Source organism: Enoplosus armatus, chromosome 17 (assembly GCF_043641665.1).
Source record: "Enoplosus armatus isolate fEnoArm2 chromosome 17, fEnoArm2.hap1, whole genome shotgun sequence".
Lineage (NCBI taxonomy): Eukaryota > Metazoa > Chordata > Actinopteri > Centrarchiformes > Enoplosidae > Enoplosus > Enoplosus armatus.
In genome coordinates this window covers 21,851,391-21,871,813 of record NC_092196.1, presented here as the reverse complement: position 1 = coordinate 21,871,813, position 20,423 = coordinate 21,851,391, and the positions used below count along the sequence as shown (strand labels likewise).

At 43.5% G+C, this 20,423-nt stretch overlaps 2 protein-coding genes across 4 annotated transcripts; both read right to left on the bottom strand.

Moving 5' to 3' along the window:
• Positions 1-504: 504 nt before the first annotated feature.
• Positions 505-15,848, bottom strand: abi3a (ABI family, member 3a). 2 transcript variants are annotated; one of them, XM_070923401.1, is made up of 12 exons: positions 15,745-15,848; positions 14,457-14,590; positions 13,116-13,286; positions 11,824-12,000; positions 5,613-5,665; positions 5,479-5,532; positions 4,145-4,452; positions 3,666-3,800; positions 2,906-3,040; positions 2,109-2,240; positions 1,681-1,809; positions 505-1,527 (listed from the first exon to the last, which is right to left on the bottom strand). In XM_070923401.1, the coding sequence occupies exons 2-12, from the start codon at positions 14,586-14,588 to the stop codon at positions 1,364-1,366; spliced, it is 1,590 nt and encodes a 529-aa protein (XP_070779502.1). In that variant the 5' UTR covers positions 14,589-14,590; positions 15,745-15,848; the 3' UTR covers positions 505-1,363. The 2 variants fall into 2 exon arrangements, with proteins under 2 accessions (XP_070779502.1, XP_070779504.1); XM_070923403.1 differs by lacking the exons at positions 2,109-2,240; positions 2,906-3,040.
• Positions 15,849-17,782: 1,934 nt separating this feature from the next.
• dnaaf19 (dynein axonemal assembly factor 19) lies at positions 17,783-19,575 on the bottom strand. 2 transcript variants are annotated; one of them, XM_070923971.1, is made up of 3 exons: positions 19,478-19,575; positions 18,705-18,870; positions 17,783-17,942 (listed from the first exon to the last, which is right to left on the bottom strand). In XM_070923971.1, exons 2-3 carry the CDS (start codon positions 18,851-18,853, stop codon positions 17,840-17,842), a joined length of 252 nt encoding a protein of 83 aa, XP_070780072.1. In that variant the 5' UTR covers positions 18,854-18,870; positions 19,478-19,575; the 3' UTR covers positions 17,783-17,839. The 2 variants fall into 2 exon arrangements, with proteins under 2 accessions (XP_070780072.1, XP_070780073.1); XM_070923972.1 differs by having other exon boundaries at positions 19,428-19,506.
• Between the last annotated feature and the right edge of the window lie 848 nt (positions 19,576-20,423).

The window sequence follows — 20,423 nt, the reverse complement described above, 5'->3', positions numbered from 1 at the left end:
CTGAATGAGACGTCCCGTTAGCGCCCTCTACCTGAATGAGACGTCCTGTTAGCGTCCCCCCCTACCTGAATGAGACATCCAGTTAGCACCCCCCCTACCTGAATGAGACATCCTGTTAGCGCCCCCTACCTGAATGAGACGTCCCGTTAGCGCCCTCTACCTGAATGAGACGTCCTGTTAGCGCCCCCCCCTACCTGAATGAGACATCCAGTTAGCACCCCCCCTACCTGAATGAGACATCCTGTTAGCGCCCTCTACCTGAATGAGACGTCCTGTTAGCGCCCCCCTACCTGAATGAGACATCCTGTTAGCGCCCTCTACCTGAATGAGACATCCTGTTAGCGCCCTCTACCTGAAGGAGACGTCATGTTAGCGCCCCCCTACCTGAATGAGACGTTAGCTTGTGTGCTAACGCTGTGTAACAAACTGATGAACAAGTTTAATCTAATTTAATAAATCAGAAACTGTGAAGATTAAAAACGTGAAGCTGATAGAACACAAACATGAAGATTCATTCATTTATTGATGATTAATAACTGACATGTTTAATGATCATTATTAACAGCAATAATAATGAACAGATTATAAATAAACACTGAAGATGTGAATTTGTCTTTTGCACTGCAGCCCTCAGTTCAGCCTGTCCTGCATTCAATGTCTTATTGAAGTAAAAGTACACAGGTGTCAAAGTTTGTTCTGACAATCAAAGAAAAGATTTGAACTCTTTAAACTCTTTTTCAGTTTGTTAAATTTAAAAGAAGAAAAACTCTGAGAAAGAACAAAATACAAAACTAGGTTTCATATTGTTAATAAATGTCGACTAAACTTTTATACTTTTAAATATAATTCATACATCTCACAAACAGAATGAGCTGTTCACAGATATATTTGACCTTAAAACGTCTCAACATGTTGTCTTCCTTAAAGAGAAACTTGGATGTCTGATTGATCATTTACAGGCCAACGAGATTTGTGATGTTGGGCTGAATAAATTAAATTTACTTGACATCTATTTGTCATTAATCATGTCATTTCTAATTTAATCAGTACAAGACTTCATTATATCTGCATTTAATTATAATGTACATCATGTGCGCCGCTTTTTAATGTCACTTCCTGTTTCTCTCTGTTCATCAATAAAGTTTCATGTTACTTTCTTCACTGAAAATGTGTTGTTGTTTTATTCATACAATATTAATTTCTCAGGTTTAAACTCACTTTGATTGAACTTGTATTTACTGTGTTTTCCTTCAGTGGGGCAGCAGAGGAGACAAATTAATCTGATTGTAACACTGATTGTAAAATCTCCATGGTAACAGTGGAAATAAAAACACAGCTGTGGAGCTACAGAGAGGGCTTCAGTCTAGCCACATGATTGGACGTAGTTTTCAGGGAAGAAGCCTCTGTTGCCGTTGAGAAGCCCCTCACACCAGCCGTCGTCATGACGATGTGTCAGGTAGATGACGTCGCCCTCAGCGAGTGATAGGTCATCAGGTTTGGAGGCCTCATAGCTGTAGAGCGCCACCACTGGACACACAGGAGAACTACAGTTAGAGGACACATAGGTGGAGCTCTGCACTGCACCTGTCACCGTCATGGTAGTGCTAGTAGTAAGACTAGTAGTGGTGGTAGTAGTAGTAGTAATAGTGGTAGTATTAGTAGTATTAGTAGTAACAGTACCTTTCTCTAGGTATTGAGGGGGGGCGTTGGTGTCGTAGTCCACTGGTGGAGGGAGGGGCGGCATGATGTCATCAAAACCACCCTCACCATCCAATAGGAGAGGAGGGGGCATGGCTGGGATCTCTAGATCTAAAAGAACACAGGTCTTGTGAGTGAGAGCTGTGATTGGCCATCAGGTTTGAGGAGGCGGTGCTTTGACAGAAAGCAGCAGAGCTGATAGGAGCTGATAGTTTCAGGAGTTGTGTGTATACTCTGATGTGTAATACTACTGCTTTACTACTGTCATACTATGAGATGGTCGTGATAATATGCAGAACTACAAATATTACTACTACGAAGATTCTACTACTGTTATTAGTACTACATCTAGTACTGCTACTTCCACTAATAGAATACTAAGTAACAGCAGTATTTGTGTGTTGTCTTACCCAGGTGTTCGAGGCGAGCAGGTAAGCAGAGCCGAGGTGAAATAGAGGAGGAGGAGGAGGAGGAGGAGGAGGGGTGGGTGGGGTGAGGAGGAGCGTGGGGGGGAGGGTAGGGGGGAGGAGGAGGGATCATCACTGACAGACAGACAGACAGAATCTGAGTCAGTGTCAACAGCAGGGTCTGTTCTTCATCTGTCAGACATAAGTAAAGGCCTGGTGCTCCTGGAACCTTCCTGGAACATCCTCCAGGATTTCTACAACTTCCTCAAAGGCTTCTACAATTTCTCAATGACCCCTAAAATCTTCTCAAGGCCCATAGCGATTTCTTCAAGCACTCCTTGAACCTCCTCAAGGATCCCTAGAACTTCAGAGTCAGTGATGAAAAGAGAGGTTCCAGGGCTCCTCAAGGACACCTGGAACCTCCTCAAGGATTCTTACAACTTTCTCAAGGACTCCAAGAATTTCCTCAATGGCCTTCAAGAAGTCCTGGAACATCTCATGGCCAGCCTAAAACCCATAGCACTTTCTTCAAGCACTCATAGAACCTCCTCAAAGCCCCCTAGAACTTCATCATGGGCCATACTGAAGAACTCCTCGAATCTCCCCAAAGACCCCCTTTCCTCCTCAAAGACTCCGAGAACTTACACTCAAAAACTCCCTAAACCTTCTCAAGGACCCCGAGATTCTCCTCAGTGACTTTTTGCAACATCCTTACAATTTTCTCAAGGACTTAATCTACAAAATAAATGTATCTGTATCTTTCAGATGTACTGAGTTTCTATTGGATGACAGTGGCTTACATGATTGGACAGCAGGCAGGAAGAGAGAGCGCGTGAAGCGGCAGCGGGAGGCGGGGCCAGAGCGGACCCTCATAGAGAGAGAGCGAGTGGTGGGGGGCGAGCGACGGCGGCGACTCCTCCTGGACGGGAGGGTTACTGAAGAAAAATACCACAGAAGAAAAACTGAGAGAAAAACACAGCAGAAGAAGAACTGAGAGAAAAACACAGCAGAAGAAGAACAGAGAGATACACACCAGAGTAGAAGTACAGAAATAAATGTAAACCTTTTTCAATTGAGTTTGGTATTTAATACTAACACTAAACCATGTTATCAGAATCAGAATCAGAATCAGAAATACTTTATTGATCCCCGGGGGGAAATTGTACGTTCGTTATATAGAGTCTCATGTATTTTTGTTAATAAGCAAGGTGCACTCAAATTGCAAGATTCTTGAGTTGAGTTTGGAATGTTGTGCTTCTGATTCTCTATTTGAGGGAGTAACTACACAAAATGATGTTTATTTTTCTTCTCAAGGACCCCGAACAACTTACTCACTGACTCCTGGAACACTGGTTACAAATGTTTTACTTCAGTGAATAATGTGAAGTGGCCACCACAACACCAAACCATGTGATAAACCATGTCTCATATTATTTAGTTAATAAGCAAGGCACACTTAAATTATAGTTTTCAATCTAGAAAAGAAGGCTTTTAGCACTCAATAACTGACAACTTGATATGGTGGAGACTGTTGTGACAAACAGACAGACAGACAGGTACCGTCTACTTCCTGGCTGGGTGGAGGTGGAGGGGGCGGGCCTGGCAGTTCTGAGCCGTCATTGGGCAGCGGAGGGAAGACGTCATCATCAGAGGGAGGAGGGGGGGAGGGAGGGGGGAGGCTGGTCTCCTCCACCACTGAGGAGACAGAGCGGATGTGATGTCATTGTGAGGTCACAAAGTTTGACCAATACAATTACACAGGTTTTGCAGGAAAGTAAAATGAATAAGTATTTTAACTAATGCAGGTTTATCTGATCCAGATTGAGCTAAATCTTAGCTAATCCAGGCTAACACAATGTCACCATGATGATTACTCATTCATTATGAACTTGTGTTGTTTATGATTTTGTTCAGAAGAAGTGATTTAACGAATTCAGGTTATTAAGACCGATATGATGTTGGCATGGTAACGTACACTGACATGTTGGATTCGATTTAATATGTTGCTGAAATATTTGTTTTTTTTGTTTTATCCTCACCGGTCTCAAGGCTGAGGGGCGGAGCCGGTGGTGGAGCGCTGTGATTGGTCAGAGCCTCTGAAAGAGGGGGTGGAGGTGGAGGTGGAGGAGGGGGCAGGGCCACCATATCTCCTGATGAATCAGGTGGAGGAGGTGGAGGGGGCAGGGCCGAGATATTAGTGACCTCATAATCCTGAGCTGACATTTCATTCGCTGTAGGAGGAGGAGGCGGGGCGTCGTCCAGCAGCGAGGTGATGATGTCACATTCAGGTGGAGCCTGGCAGGTGGTGGGGATGGTGGGCGGGGCAATGGGTTTCCCAAAACTAGAGCTGAGAGACGGTAATAAATAAATATATGAAAGTCATAAAATTAGTTTTCAGACACTTGATGAAAATGATTTTTAACTTCTTAAAATTATTTTTTTGCTTTTTGGATTCCTGTGATTTCCCACTTTACTGAAATCTGATTTAAAATTACATTTACTTTCCTTTGATAGTTTATAATAAATCATCTTGCAAAAAGAAATGTACTCTTACATTTACATTTACATTTTTATAGATAATATTGACTGTATATAAAACACATTAAGTGATTTTTTTCTACCCTAAACACACAGAAGTTCTTTTTTTAAGCCCTAATTAATGACTGCAGTCTTCCTTTCCTCAGGCTACATGTAGCTGCATCGACCTCCAGCAGTAAAACAAGGCAACGCCTGAGAGGTGAAACCCAGGGCAATAAAAACAGTTTTACTGTTGCTCTGAGCTGACAGTAATAAGGAGAAGGAGGGAGACTCAGATGAGCTGCTGAACTATATTCTGTAACGCTGACAGGTGTTTCTGTCATTCACTCAACCCTCATTGATATAAATGGGGTGGACAAAATATAAGAGACACCTCTCAGTATGATGCAATACAGTTAAACAGCAGCACATCATCCCTGACTTAGTTTGAGCTGTTCCTAATAAACTGAGTATATATGAAGGTCAGAATTACTGTGTTGTGTGTGCTGTGTTAAACTCTGCATTGTTAATACACCAACCGACTTTAAAATATTTTGCTTTATAGAGACCTGATACTTTCTGGTTACTACAAACAGTTCTGTGCTTTGGTTGAATGTCAGTTCAACAACTCGTCTTTTGAGGAGATTTTTAACTGTAGATAAAAAATATTGCGTAGTGTCTGCAGATTTTCCTTTCATGTTGCATACAGCCAGGTGAGCTCTGGCTGCTGCTCATTAATCTGAGCTCAGACTAATAAGTGAAGGAGGCGAGTGAATCAACATCTTCTCTCCTCAGAGGACACAGACACCACCTGAAACTGGTCCTCACAAAGATAGTACACGCTCAGGGTTATTACCCGCTGACAGGGGGCGCCACCGGGCACTGGACCGGCTCTGGGGGTTTGGTGGACCTGAAACACACACACAGAGTCACGACTTCCTGGTAGAGATGTTTGATGTGAAACATGAAGTCGTCAGTAACCAACTGTACCTGATGGAGGCTTTACGAATGGTTCCTGTTCGGTCTGACTGTTTCCCAGAGACCTGTGGGGGGGGGAATTACTCTTTGCAAAAAATGGCAACAAAAAAAGCCTTTTGAAGCATTTCTGATTCATCTGTGACATAAACTGCGAGGCAGCACAAAAACTGAATATATATAAATAATAAATACATATAAACTTTATTATATGAATAAATCTATATAATAAAGTCCAGGCAGTGAAGAGGTGACGGAAAAACAATATTGAACTGTGTGAAGAGTTTTGAAAAAGTGAACCGATAAATGTGAGTTGTGGTAAATGTGTGTGTGTGTGTGTGTGTGTGTGTGTGTGTGTGTGGGTGGGTGTGTGTGTGTGTGTGTGTGTGTGTGTGTGTGGGTGTGTGTGTGTGTGTGTGTGTGTGTGTGGGTGGGTGGGTGGGTGTGTGTGTGTGTGTGTGTGTGTGTGTGTGTGTGTGTGTGGGTGGGTGGATGGGTGTGTGGGTGGGTGGATGGGTGTGTGTGTGTGTGTGTGTGTGTGTGTGTGTGTGTGTGTGTGTGTGTGGGTGGGTGGATGGGTGTGTGTGTGTGTGTGAGTATCAATACAGCCTCTCAGGCTTCAGCAGCTCTAATTAGTCTCTCTAAACATTTTCCCACGCTCAACAAAGACTGCCTGGGTCTATGTGTGTGCGTGTTACTGTGTGTGTGTGTGTTACTGTGTGTGTGTGCGTGCGTGTGTGTGTGTGTGTGAAAACCCTTTACAAATCACTTCTTCATTAAAGACTCAGCTGAACACATTAAAGGACAGATTCACATTATTTCCAATCTCTCTTAAAACAACACTCACACTCATGTGTTCATGTAAAGAGTTGTTTGTTCCTCCTGTTGGATGGAAGGCGTCACTTCTTAAAGCACTAAACTTCTTAAACTTTCAGTGTGAACAGGAGGAACAATTACAGAAACCAGTTACTCTTCACATGAACACGTCGACGGCTCAGTGCTGTTTTGAACCATAGACTGTATATAAAGATGGCCGATGTGACACGTCTCTGAACCTATACTGCTGGCTGCAGTATAGGTCATAAGCCCGCCCCCTCCATGTTCGCAGATGGACCATGGGCCACACTCAAAAATCAAAGAACACATCAAATACATTTTTCCCAAAGATTGTTTCTGTCATTTCAGGTAGTTCTTATCAGCTGATGTTTGTTCAGGTGTTCATTTTTCTGATCAGTTTGGTTTTAATTAGTTATTTGATGCTATAAAAATGGGTGAAACGTCATGATTGACAGCTGTGATTGACTGTGGTGTGCTTGCGATTGGGTTGGGCGAGTGTATGGGTGGGACCTCGATACTGCAGCTCCACCCACCGATCACCACTGAGCAGACTCTGGCTCCAAATGGCGTCACCAGAGCAAGGTGGCAGAGGCCGTATCCGGGACTGGACTCCACTGTCCCAGCAAGGACTGTTCATTGTTATTCAAACAACAAGCCATGGGTGACAAAGGACATCAAGGCCATCCTGAATGCAAAGAAGAGGGCTTTCAGAGCTGGCAACAGGGAGGAGGTGAGAACGATCCAGGGGGAACTGAAGGTGAAGATCAGGGAGGCTAAGGAGGAAGTACAGGAGGAAACTGGAGTGGAAACTCCAGCAGAACAACATCAGCACCTGGACTCCGCAGGATCCTACGCCAGGATCCTGTTCGTGGACTTCAGCTCTGCCTTCAACACGATCGTCCCGGCTCTTCTTGAGGACAAGCTCTCCCAGCTGCACGTGCCTGACCCCACCTGCAGGTGGATCACAGATTTCCTGTCTGACAGGAAGCAGCACATGAAGCTGGGGAAACACGTCTCAGATTTGCGGACGATCAGCACCGGCTCCCCTCAAGGCTGCGTTCTTTCTCCCTCTACACCAACAGCTGCACCTCCAGTCACCAGTCTGTCAAGCTCCTGAAGTTCGCGGACGACACCACCCTCATCGGACTCGTCTCTGGTGAGGATGAGTCTGCCTACAGGTGGGAGATTGACCATCTGGTGGCCTGGTGCAACAACAACAACCTGGAGCTTAACGCTTCAAAGACAGTGGAGATGGTTGTAGATTTTAGGAAGAGCGCAGCCCCACCCGCCCCCATCAACCTGTGTGACTCTCCAGTGGACACTGTGGAGTCCCTCCGTTTCCTGGGCTCCATCATCAGCCAGGACCTCCGGTGATTCAAGAAAGCCCAACAGAGGCCCAACAGAGGATGTACTTCCTGAGGCAGCTGAGGAAGTTTAACCTGCCACAAACAATGCTGGAGTCCATCCTCACCTCCTCCATCACTGTCTGGTACGCTGCTGCCTCCACCAAGGACAGGTGCAGACTGCAGCGTATCATCCGCTCTGCAGAGAGGGTGATTGGCTGCAATCTCCCATCTCTTCAGGACCTGTACTCCTCCAGGACCCTGAGGAGAGCAAGGGAGATCGCTACCGACTCCTCCCACCCCGGACACTATCTGTTTGACCCCCTCCCCTCTGGCAGGAGGCAGCAGTCCATCAGGACCAAAACCTCCCGCCACAAAAACAGTTTCTTCCCCTCTGCAGTCAACCTGACGAACACGGCCAAAGTCTTGCACTGACCCCCCCCCCAACACAAACACGTTATATTAACGTACACCGCCCCTGTCCCCCCTGCGTTACATTAACACACGCACCCCCTATCTGGACACTTTATTTTGGTCACTGCACTGTTTGTTATTTATCTTATCTTATTCTTTTACCTTTATATTTTTACATGCTTGTTATATGTTATATGTTAAAAAAATGTAGCACCATCAGACCACGGCAAATTCCTTGTAATGTATGTTACTTGGCAATAAACAGTTGATTCTGATCAGAGAGGTCTGGAGTGGAATGAGGACCATCACGGGTTACAGGCCAACCAACAACAGAGGAGTTGAAGGCAGTGTGGACCAGGCCAATGAACTGAATCTGTTTTTCAACAGATTTGACACTGTGGGCCCTGCTCACCACCCCCCCTGACTCTTCTGCTGTCTGCCTCCAACCTTCACCTATTCCACTCCCCCCTCCCCCTCCTGCTCCTCACAGCCCCCCACCCCCCTGTGAGAGCTTTCCTCACACCTCGTTCCCCAGTCCCCAGGCTGACAGCACTCCTGACGACTCCACCCCTCCCCCACCGGTCACCTCGACAGTGTGCTTCACTGCTGACCATGTTAGGAGACAGCTGATGAGACTCCACTCAAGCAAGGCTGCAGGCCCTGATGGTGTCAGCCCCAGGGTGCTTAAAGCCTGTGCTCAGCATGAGCCTGAGTCTTCAGAGGGTCCCCGTGCTGTGGAAGACGTCCTGCCTCGTTCCTGTGCCGAAGACGCCGCGTCCCAGTGGCTCCAAGGACTACAGACCCGCGGCACTGACCTCCCACATCATGAAGACCCTGGAGAGACTCGTCCTAGAGCAGCTCCGGCCCTTGGTCAAGCCACACTTGGACCCCCTTCAGTCCCGACTTGGAGTTGAGGATGCCATCATCTGCCTGCTCAACTGCGTCTACGCCCACCTGGATAAGCTGGCGAGCACTGTGAGAGTCATGTTTTTTGAATTCTCCAGTGCCTTCAACACCATCTGTCCGGCTCTACTGGGTGAAAAGCTAACGGAGATGCAGGTGGATGCCCCCCTCGTGTCCTGGATTGTCAACTACCTGACTGGGAGACCACAGTATGTGCTCACTGACCCCCCCCCCCCCCCCCCCCCAGAACACAAACATAAGCTATACGTTATATTAACGTACATCACCCCTGTCCCCACTGCGTTACATTAACGCACCCACCCCCTACTGGACACTTTATCTGGACACTTTACTTTATTCTGGTCACTGCACTGTTGTTATTTACCTTATCTTATTTTTACTTTTATTCTTATTCTTATTTTAGCTTTATATTCTACTTATTTGTTATCAAAACAATAGCACCTTCAGACCACAGCAAATTCCTTGTAATGTATGTTACTTGGCAATAAACAGTTTCTGATTCTGATTCTGATTCTGATTCTTACAACACTGTGTGTGTCAGACAGAGTGGTCAGCAACACCGGGGCCCCACAGGGGACTGTCCTCTATCCCTTCCTCTTCACCATATACACCACGGAGGACCAAGGTGCTGATGACCCCTGTTTCCATCTAGGGGGTCAGTGTGGACATTATAGAGGATTACAAGTACCTGGGAGTTCACATTGACAATAAACTGGACTGGGGTTAGGGGTTAGGGTTAACCTGATGGTGGTGTCAGAGGAGGATGCTGTCCAAGCTGCGGGTCATCTTGGACAATGTCTCACATCCTCTCCATGACGTACTGGTCAGACACAAGAGCAGCTTCAGTGGGAGACTCATTCCTCCCAAATGTACAACAGAGCGCCACAGGAAATCATTCCTGCCTGTGGCCATCAGACTGTTCAACTCCTCCCTCTGAGTGTCAGACACTCCGAAGAAACACACTGAAAATCTGGACCTGCCTCTACATATACTACCTCACTATTACTTACTTATTCTTAAATGTGCAATACATACATATATATAGAGAGACATACATATTCATTGCTGTTGTATATATTTTTACTTTTATTTTTCATTTAAATATTGTAAATGTGTATATTTTTATTTTCTATTTCTTATTTTTATATTTTGTACAAACTTTTATTTCTAAATTTATGCTGCTTTCTATACTTGAATGGGAGCACCGGCACTGTACAATTTCCCCCTGGGGATCAATAAAGTATTTCTGATTCTGATTCTGATTCTGATTATACAGTGGGAGGAAGTGAAGACGCGTCGGCCATCTTTATATACAGTCTGTGGTGGAGACGCGTCGGCCATCTTTATATGCAGTCTGTGGTGGAGATATGTCGGCCATCTTTATATACAGTCTATGTTTTGAACCTGTCCTTTAATGTCTCTGTGGGAAACAAAAAGTACAAAATACAATTCACAAACAAAACAGAACACAATAAAATAAACTAGAAAAGGATTTTTTTCTGAGGAAAATGCTGCTGATAATTCAGTTGAAACATTTGAAACAGCTGAAGTAAAAGTGGCAGTCAAAGTACAAACACTGAAAGAAGTTGAAGTATCAGTTAAGGTTCAAAGACTAAACAGAATTTAAAGGTGTAAGTGAGAAACTGAGCTGGAGGTCTCAGTTGAAGTAGAAGTCCTGAAAGGAATTAGCGCCAGTTCCAGTGAATAAATGAGGTCAGTTGAAGTGTTTCTGAAGTGTAAGCAGTTGAAGTATGTTGTGTATAAGCAGTGGAAGTTGTTAGAAGTTAGAAGAGCTGAAGAAGCTTTCCAGCCTTTCGATCTACCTGCCTGGTTTTGGCAACAAGTAAAAGTGAATATTTACCTAACCTACTTGTCTCTGAATCGTGCATCTGGGTTCCAACCTGGTTATGTACTGAGCCTTTACAGTGGTGAAGTTAATAGTTTGCAGGAGAAAAAAATGCAGTGGTACCATCTGGAGCAAAAGCTTGTTTGCAGTAGTTCACAGTGTACAGTGTTACAATTTAGAGTAGTTTGCAGTGTACAGTGGTACAGTTTGCAGTAGTTTGCAATGTACAGTGGTACTGATCTGAGACTCCCAGGAGGAAACAGTCCATCAGACAACTCTGTCAGAAAACCAGATCACAGTGACGGGATGCAGTGAAGGAAGATAAAGCTGTAATGAGGAACTGCAGTGTCACTTCTGTTTGTGTGGTTCGGCTGCAGCCGCAGACACTTCCTGTTAGCATCAGCTGCACAGCACTGACTCCACTCAGAACAAATTTCACTTCTGCTTCTGTTTTTTGGCTTCTTTTTGGCTTTTCTAAATGCTGCGCTGTGTATCTTTTCTAAGTAATACTGCTGATTCACACAAATACATTCTTAGGTTCAACACAGAACTTGTTTTTGCAATATAATTACTCTCAGAATTAAACAGTTTTTTTAAAGAGAAAACTGAACTGAATTAACCCAAAATGTCAAAAACAACATCCAGGGTATTAACAAACTGCTGATACATATATATATATATATATGTTAAGTACAGAAGCTCATTTCAACCAGGAGGTTTAAAATGTTATTTTGTATTTTGTGCCACAAAACTGGCAATTTTCCGATGGAAGTTCTGTATTGATGGGGTTTGAGAGTACAAACACATGACCCAAGAAACACTGATTCACCAGTTGGACAACGTGTTTGTGTGTGAGAGAGACCTTCATGCCGTGGCCCAGGCCATCCAACTGCTGGTAGTTGATTGGTCGGCGGCTGTATGGTGGGCGGGGCTGTGTGCCGGCAGGAGGGAGGATCTTGTGGCTGCGTGGGACTCGTCTCACCGCTGTGAAGGCGCCAATTTCTCTCCGAGAAACTTTCTCTTTGTGCATCTCCACTGTCTGAGGAAGACGAACAGTGAAACAGACCGTGTGCACATTAACGCAGAGGAATCTAAAAATGAGCCTGTTTTTGTTCCATTTTGACTTTACACCATCGAAAACTGAGCTTCACAGAACATATCCTCTCAGTGAGATGCCTTTAACAAATGTCAAAGATTACATAACACTGAGTTTAAGTATTACCTAAAGCCAGTTCAGATTACCTGAGTAGCTCCTCATTTTCACTGTTTTCTGACATTTTAGTGATTAATCACAAAATCAACCTGCAGATTAATCAATAATGCTAAGCAGTTACAGCTGGAGTCCAGTTCAGGAAATGATCAGCAGAACAGAAGAGATTCTGCTGTAGAACTTATCTACAACACTTTGTTAATGACAGTAAGTGAACACACAGCAGACAGAGAACAGAGGCTCCATTCATTCATTCATTCAGTCATTAAGACCTACCCTCCCTGATGGAGGGGAGGCTATTATCACACACACACACACACACACACACACACACACACTGCGATGACCTGGATCTGTATTCTCAGCACAAAGTAAGAGGGAACAGACAGAAGGATCCAATCAGGACCAACTGCTCATACTAAAAGAAAACTCAGTCTGGATCTAAAGACTCATGCAGATAACGACACTCTTATAAACTCTTTATTGTCATTATTTATTTTCTCAATCATTTTTTCCCACGTCTGTTGTCATGGTGACAAGAGGGTCCACAGACGACACATCTGATCTCAGACCAGTTGTGTGAGATTATTTGGTCTCTGATCAGCTCTGGTCACTCTGTTAGTGTCTCTCTTCCATAAAGTCGGTGCTGTGAGAGAGACAGCAGAGGTGGAGATGTCCTGACCTTTGGACCAGAAACTCTGGATTCTACATTCCCCATAATGCACCTGGATAGTGTCTTCCATTAGAGCCTCTCTGCCACCTCACCTCAGTTTTTAACACAGACATTTTTAGTCTGATGACATCACTGTGACATCACCAGGACACAGAAGACATGATATAACTACTAAACATAAAAACTGTGGAGTGACCCTTTAAATTAAACTTATATTGATTGATTGATTGATTTCAACCATCAGCCAGCAGGATTAGAGGGCAGGGCTCACCTGACCAATGAGGTTGATGGAAGACTCCATGTGACGAAGCTGATTGGTCTGAGCGTCAAGCAGACTCAGTACGCTACTGGCCAGAGTGCTGATCTGGTAGGCGACGCTGGCCAGTGATTGGGTGGTGAAGTTCTTAGTTTCCTCCAGCGCCTTCAAACTGCCATCACCTGACTGACACAGACACATGGAGACAGGAGGGGTTAGCTTAGCTTAAGTAGCTGTTGTAGTAATAGTACTAGCAGTTAGCAGTATTAACCCGTAGATAGTTGTTGTAGTAGTAGTATTACTAGGCGCCTGAGCTATGGAGCAAGAGGAGCAAATACATCCCTGTCATTCAATTAGTTAAACTTTTTGTCTTTTTAAAAATGAACTCGGCACCCACATTTTTGGACCCCCCTGGACAGTTACAGTGCGTAACCTTCGTCTCCTCTTCCTCTCAGCAGGAGGCTTTATTTTGTTCCCAGCCTTCATCCCCTCACGGAGAACATCAGGTGTTCTACTGTGTGGTGCCACTGGGGCACCACACATATGAAGTTCTATGTGCTGTTACGCATGGAACCCTCATTCTTCCATCTCATGAAGTCGATGTGTGTTTGTGGTACCGGACGGACTCAATGAGGGTCTATATAGACTATATCCTGCTTCGCCTTAATCCCTCTAGTGATAGCCTCAGAGGGTGAAGCCCATACGCTATAGAGTGTTAGTTACTACTGTAACTCCAGGTTCTATGAGTATAGGAGCAGCCCTCTGAGCTCTGGGCCTCACTGGTTCCTTTAATAAAAAAAGCTGTTTTCGGGAGATGATTGTCCGCCTCAGTCCAATTTATACACAAGTTGAGACCGAGGAGAGGCCCACACAACAGGTGGACGTCCAAGGTCCACCCACCACAGTCCCACGAAATCCTGTGGAAAACACTGCTCAGAGCCCCCCCACATAACAAATCCCAATTTAACCCCTGGCTATTAATATATTGTATTAGCCCTGTTGGTTTTATTAATTGACATGCAGACGAGGGTAAACACACATAAATGCAGTTTATCCACCTGACTTTATCCAACAGGTCAGGTGGTGAAGAAATGCAGGAAATTTGTTTTGAATTACAAACTCCTACTAACCAGGAACCCATGTTTGGAGTAGTAGTACTAGCTGCTGTATTAGTAGTACAGCAGTAATAACCTACAGGTAGTAGTTTTAGTAGTAGTACTAGTAGTAAGCAGTACTAACCTGGATGTAGCTGTTGTACTAGCAGTCAGCAGTACTAACCTTGATGTAGTTGTTGTACTAGCAGTCAGCAGTACTAACCTGGATGTAGTTGTTGTACTAGCAGTCAGCAGTACTAACCTGGATGTAGTTGTTGTAGCAGTAATCAGCCACGTTCAGCAGGTTGTCGTAATTTTCCAGCAGAGCTTTTCTGGCGTTCGGTGCTTCCTCCATAACCTTCATCACCTCCTCTTCAAAGTTCTGCTCCTTCATCACTGATTTAGAGAGAAGACATTTCGTTTTTTATGAAGTCCGAAAGGGGTTTTATTCTACTTCTGTGCCACCTCACATTAAGTTCCACATTCTCTCACATTAAGTTCTGCGAACAATGAGCGACTTTATTTATTAAAATCTCTCCAGTATAAAAACACTGAAAGTATATAAATATATGAATAATATCTACAGATTCAGAGATTCTGGCTTTTTAATAAAGTCATTGAACTTTTCTGTAGAAAAACAACGCAAATGACTATTTTTGTATGAATCATTTCTGTCCCACCTGACAGACGAGACGCCTCACCCTGAAGTATTTGTACTGAACAGATGCTGAAGTTTAGTTTCCCGTGATCAGATTTCTTAAATCAAGCTGTAGATTATTTATTACGCTGCCTGTTTCTAACTTTGAGCTTTCTGTTTCTAATCTAATTAAGGAAGTAATAAATACAGCGATGACATTACTATTTAAGAGCTCTTGTCTGCCATCTTTAGAAAGCAAGAAATACATTTATTCAAGTTTTGCATTACTTGTACTGATTATTTCAATTTTGTGCTGCTTTATATTCTCCTGCACTCCATTTACCTGACAGCTTAAGCTACTTTACAGATTCATATTCTAAAAACTAAAATAGAAGATCAGTTAATAAAATGTCTCATTGATTAAACTGTTAATAAATTAAAGCTGCTACACATATTTATATATTAATAACAATACAATAATAAAATATTGAGTACTATAACTCTGACGGGCGCCATTTTGCACAAGTACTTTCATACCTTATTTACTGCATTTTTCTGATAATACTTCTGTACTTTTACTGAAAGAAATGCAGGACTTAACTATGACGAGTATTTTTATACTGTGGTATTAATACTTTTACTGAAGTACATGATTTGATTAACAAATAATCAGTAGTCACTAGTGAAGTACTCATGTAAAGAGAGTCAGACTGAAAACTGAACGAGGAAACCTGAACTCTTTCCACTGAAACTGAACTCATCATCACTAAATAATGTTTTTAAAGTCCTGTACGTGACGCGTTTTATCTAATTAACGTCAATTAAAAAAGAAGAAGAAGAAGAAGAAGAAGAAGAAGAAGAAGAAGAAGTGATGCGAGCGGAGCCGAATCTGAACTCAACTTTAAAAACTCACCAGAAGCTGCAGAGAAGACAAAATAATCCGCAGGAAGAGTAGAAGCTCTGATGGTGCCCGTCTCTCTGTCTGTCTCTGTCTGTCTGTCTGTCTCTCTGTCAGAGTTGACGGTTTGATTCCCGTCAGACAAACTTCCACCTGCCGTTTAAGTTTTTTCTCATCTGCTGCTGCGACCTACTGCCGAAGATCCTCTCTGGTCCTTAACATGTCTCACTCCTCACGAAAATTGAAACCGTTTCATGGAGTGAAAAACAGCCTTAAAACACGCGGGGTGAATCTTTAAAAGTACTATATGTAACAGTTTACATGTATGAATCTCTTTTTATTGCCAATGTGTGAACGGAGAATAACGCCCCCCCCCCCCCCCCCCCCGGGATGTGACGCTCCCGAGTGCCTGAGCCTGATTGTGTGATCAGACTACATGTGTGGAGATTGAATGAAGTGTGTTTTTTCACTATGAGTTAACAGTCTTTGTCCGGTCGAAGAGAGAAACTTGGTAGGTATGTGGTTGTAGGATCCTGGAACTCTTGAAAGACCCCTCAGCCAATCTCAAGGAGTCTGGGATGACCGCTGATCTCTTAAGGGGTTCAGAGAACCCTCATTAGTGTCCTGGAAACACTTTATAGGACCTCTGGAAAGTGTGAGAATCTGGAAGGACATTAGGGCCCATTCCAAGGAATCCTGGAATGTTTCAAGGACCTTTGAATCCTCTCAGGGAATCAATGAACCCTCACAAAAGTCCTGGAAACTCTTTTAAGTAAACTACTCGGGATCCCAGAGGCCATTTCAAGGACTCCTGGAAGCCTTTCACACTGAAATATCTTAAAGGACCTTAAACAGCCCACATTATCATACTAGAAACTTCAGGACCTCTGGAACCTAAAATGACCCCCTAGACTCATTTTGCAGTCCTGGAATCTTTTCAAGGATCCTGGTATATTTTGAGGGACAATCACAATAATCCCTGACATTCTGTACAGGAAACTCCAGGGTCAAAAAGTCATGGAAAAAAAGTTTTCAGTGATTCTTTAAATAGTTTCAAGGCTGCTTGTGAAGGAGTCCATGGTAATTGTGAGGGGCTCCAGGACTCCATTAAATGAGCTTCCAGGATGATTGTGAGGGCAGGGTGCTTGAAATAGGTCCTTAGATCCTTCCAGAGAACTTCAAGGATCATTTTCATGTATCTCAGGAGTCCTCTAAAGGACCCTGGAAGTCCTTGAATGATCCCTAAAACCTCTTAATGGGCCCAAGGACCAAATAGGGCGTCAGCAGGAGTGAGGGGCTTTAGTCTCCATAAGTAAGCTCAGAGTGAGACCTCCAGCCTGTGTTTCCTCCTCTGTGTGTGAACCTGCTCAGTACAAACCACTTCCTGTTTCACATCAGAGAGAATAACTCTAAGTTAAGTGAAAACTGACTCAGAGTCTGTTTGATTTGCAACTAAATGTTTAAAATTCATGACTCAAACCTGATCCTGAGGCCTGTTAGTAACCAAACAGTACGTTTAAATATATAAACGTATATCTGCATGTAAAAAATATAGAAACGTACCTGTATGTAAATGTCTCAAATAGACTACTAATAATAACAGCATGTACCAGAGTCCATTTGAAAACTACTAATAATAAGTCCATTCAATAGTGAAAGTTGTGGTTACATTAAATGCATAAAAAGAAAACTACAATTAATCATACATATATATACATGTATATACTAATACTGTACTTTACCTCCACTATACTATATTTCTGTGCTGCAAATGTTTCTGGAGATTTATACACTTTAGAGAGTTGACTCAACCTGGACGAGACTTCCTGTCTCCTCATGTTTCTTGGCTTCATTTAAAAACATGACCTTCCTGTAGGTTCACTGTTAAACACACACACATATGAACTATTTCTCTCTGACAGAAAACTCTTTTATACATGAGCACTGTTTCCTGCTGATGTTTTTGACTCAAGTAACATTTCTTCTGAGGTTAAATAAACAAGGTAGGTACGTGTTTTTCACAGGACAGCAACACGTTTTATTAAAATCACAGTGAAAAAATATTTTAAAAACAGTCAAGGTGTTCCTTGTTGCTATGGGCGACCAGACATCAGTCATTGCTCGGGGCGACAGGGTTCCAGGGCTGTTTCCGTGGAGCTCCGTCTTTATCTTTCTTCTCCAGAGGCCTCAGGTGGCAGGACAGGACCAGGTCTCTGACAGACACACACATACAGATAAGACAGAGCCTGGAACTTACTCAAGGACCCCTGGAATTACTTCAAGGACACCAAGAGGCCTCTCAAACATTCTGGAACTACTTTGGGTTTTCAAGGACACCAGGAGTTTTCCTAAGGCATCCTGGAACTCATTCAGGGATCCTAATAATGTTATGAGGGACCCCAGGAGTCTTCTAGGGCATCCTGAAATTCCTTCAAGGATGTTTCACATGTTGACTTAACAGTCTCTCTCCCTGTATCGTTCACTCGTCTTATCATCTGTCACTCGCCTCTCACCTCTCCCATCTGTCTGTATTCAGAGTCGCAGTGTTTATCGCCTGGAATGCACATATTTGATTGGCTGAGTAACATCACGTGGGCTGGTGTAACTCGCATGAAACTGGTCTGTGAGTTTCCTGATCCGCTGAACCAGTGCCGTAAAGACTAGAAAAGCTGCGCCGGTTAAAATAGAAGCGCCCCATCAAAATTTAAAATCCCTTAATAATCCGTATTCATGAATCCGCCTGTTAGTGACCCATGCTTTAAAGTATCCAGGAAGTTCAGGGATCCTTCTAAAGCACCCTGGAACATTTACGTTAACACATTTAATTCCTGGGAATCCTTCAAGGAGTCCTGGGATGCCTTGTAGGAGTTGTAGAAGATGGAAATTCTGATAATACCTCTAACTGGAAGTGTTCCCAGGACCCCTGGAAACCCTGATAAGACCTGTAACCTGTGTTTCCAGGACCCTGGAGTTACCTGAACTCCCTGTATGAGGAGACTCTCTGGCTGACGGCTCTCAGTTTAGCTTCATTCTCTCTCTTGTATCTCTGCTCAGCCTCGATCGCCCCCTGCAGCTCTCTCTCCAACGCTGAGAAGTCGATGACATCACGCTGTGACCTCGCCATCACCTGATGATGTCACACTGTCAAAATATAATCAACTAATGAATTATGATGCATTATTATAGGTTAGGCTGCCCAGTAGTAATGCATCATTAATCATAATCCAATAATATAATATATATCATTCTGCACAATGAGTACTTTTCCTTTTGTTACTTTATACTTCCACATAAAGTAACATTTTTAATGCACAACTTTTACTTGTGAGTATTTCTACACTGCCATATTAATACTTCTTCTTAAAAGATCAAAGTACTTCTTCCACTTCTGCTCATAAATGTTAACGCTGACTAAACATTAACAAGCGTGTGGTTACTGAACGCAGCTCAGTGCCTAACGTTAGCTTCCAGGCTAACACCACTGAGCTAAAACTGCTGTTATTCACCGTTAGCTTCCAGGCTAACACCACTGAGCTAAAACTGCTGTTATTCACCGTCAGCGTCCCGGCTAACACCACTGAGCTTAAACTGCTGTTATTCACCGTTAGCTTCCAGGCTAACACCACTGAGCTAAAACTGCTGTTATTCACCGTCAGCGTCCCGGCTAACACCACTGAGCTAAAACTGCTGTTATTCACCGTCAGCGTCCCGGCTAACAGCAGCTCCGCAGTCAGGTAAAACACCTTACCTGACGTCGTTCAACCTCCTCGTGCTCCCGGTTTCTTTGTGTTCAGGTGTTTTCAGGCTCCTGTCAGGAGCATTGTCAGAAACAACAACGCGTCTCCATGACAACTGGTCGGCCGGACCGCGCCTGCGCAGTGCAGTGTATTGAGGCGGAATAAATGCTTCAAACAATAACCAGTCGGTTTAATATCGATGATAAAAACTCACAGATCTGATCCCGGAGCGCCATTTTAGGATTCCAGTGTGAATAAAGTAACTTATCTGACCGATGTTGATCCTTTAAACCGTCCGGACGGCAGGTGGAGGTCTTCCGAACAGTTCATGTTGATGTCAGGAGACTGTAAACTAATAGTGCAGAAAAGTGCAGGTGAGCTGACAGACATCTGTATTCTGTAATAATCTTTACTGTCATTATCACACCTGCCAACATGTCTCATCCTGTTCTGACAAAATCTATTTCTAAATCATTCTTTTTGCCAATTTCCTTTTGTTCCCACTGGTATCCAACAGAAAGGTACATTTATTTTATTTATTGAGTTATCTGGACAGATGTTAAGAAGTACTGAGGTGATCTCTGGCTCTCTACTACAAAACGTTACTACACAGAAGTTTTAACATTAAACAGTGTGAAGCAACAGCAGACATGGCATCATTTCACACCTTCACACCACATCGCTCACCATATTGTTTTCATTTGTTTTCAATAGTTGCACTTTTGAAGAGACTCAGCAGAACAGAAAATGTACCTTTCATTTAAATCAAATTAATGGTAATAAAATGTTGATTATTAATGCAGATTCATCACTGATACATGGGATTCTGTGTGCAGACAAGAACGTACCCATGACTGATGAATGAGACCTTTGATGTCTCTTCTTTCCCTCCTCAGGTCTGTTGCATTTTAACACCGGTAAGATGTCAGCATCAATTCAATTCAATTCAATTTTATT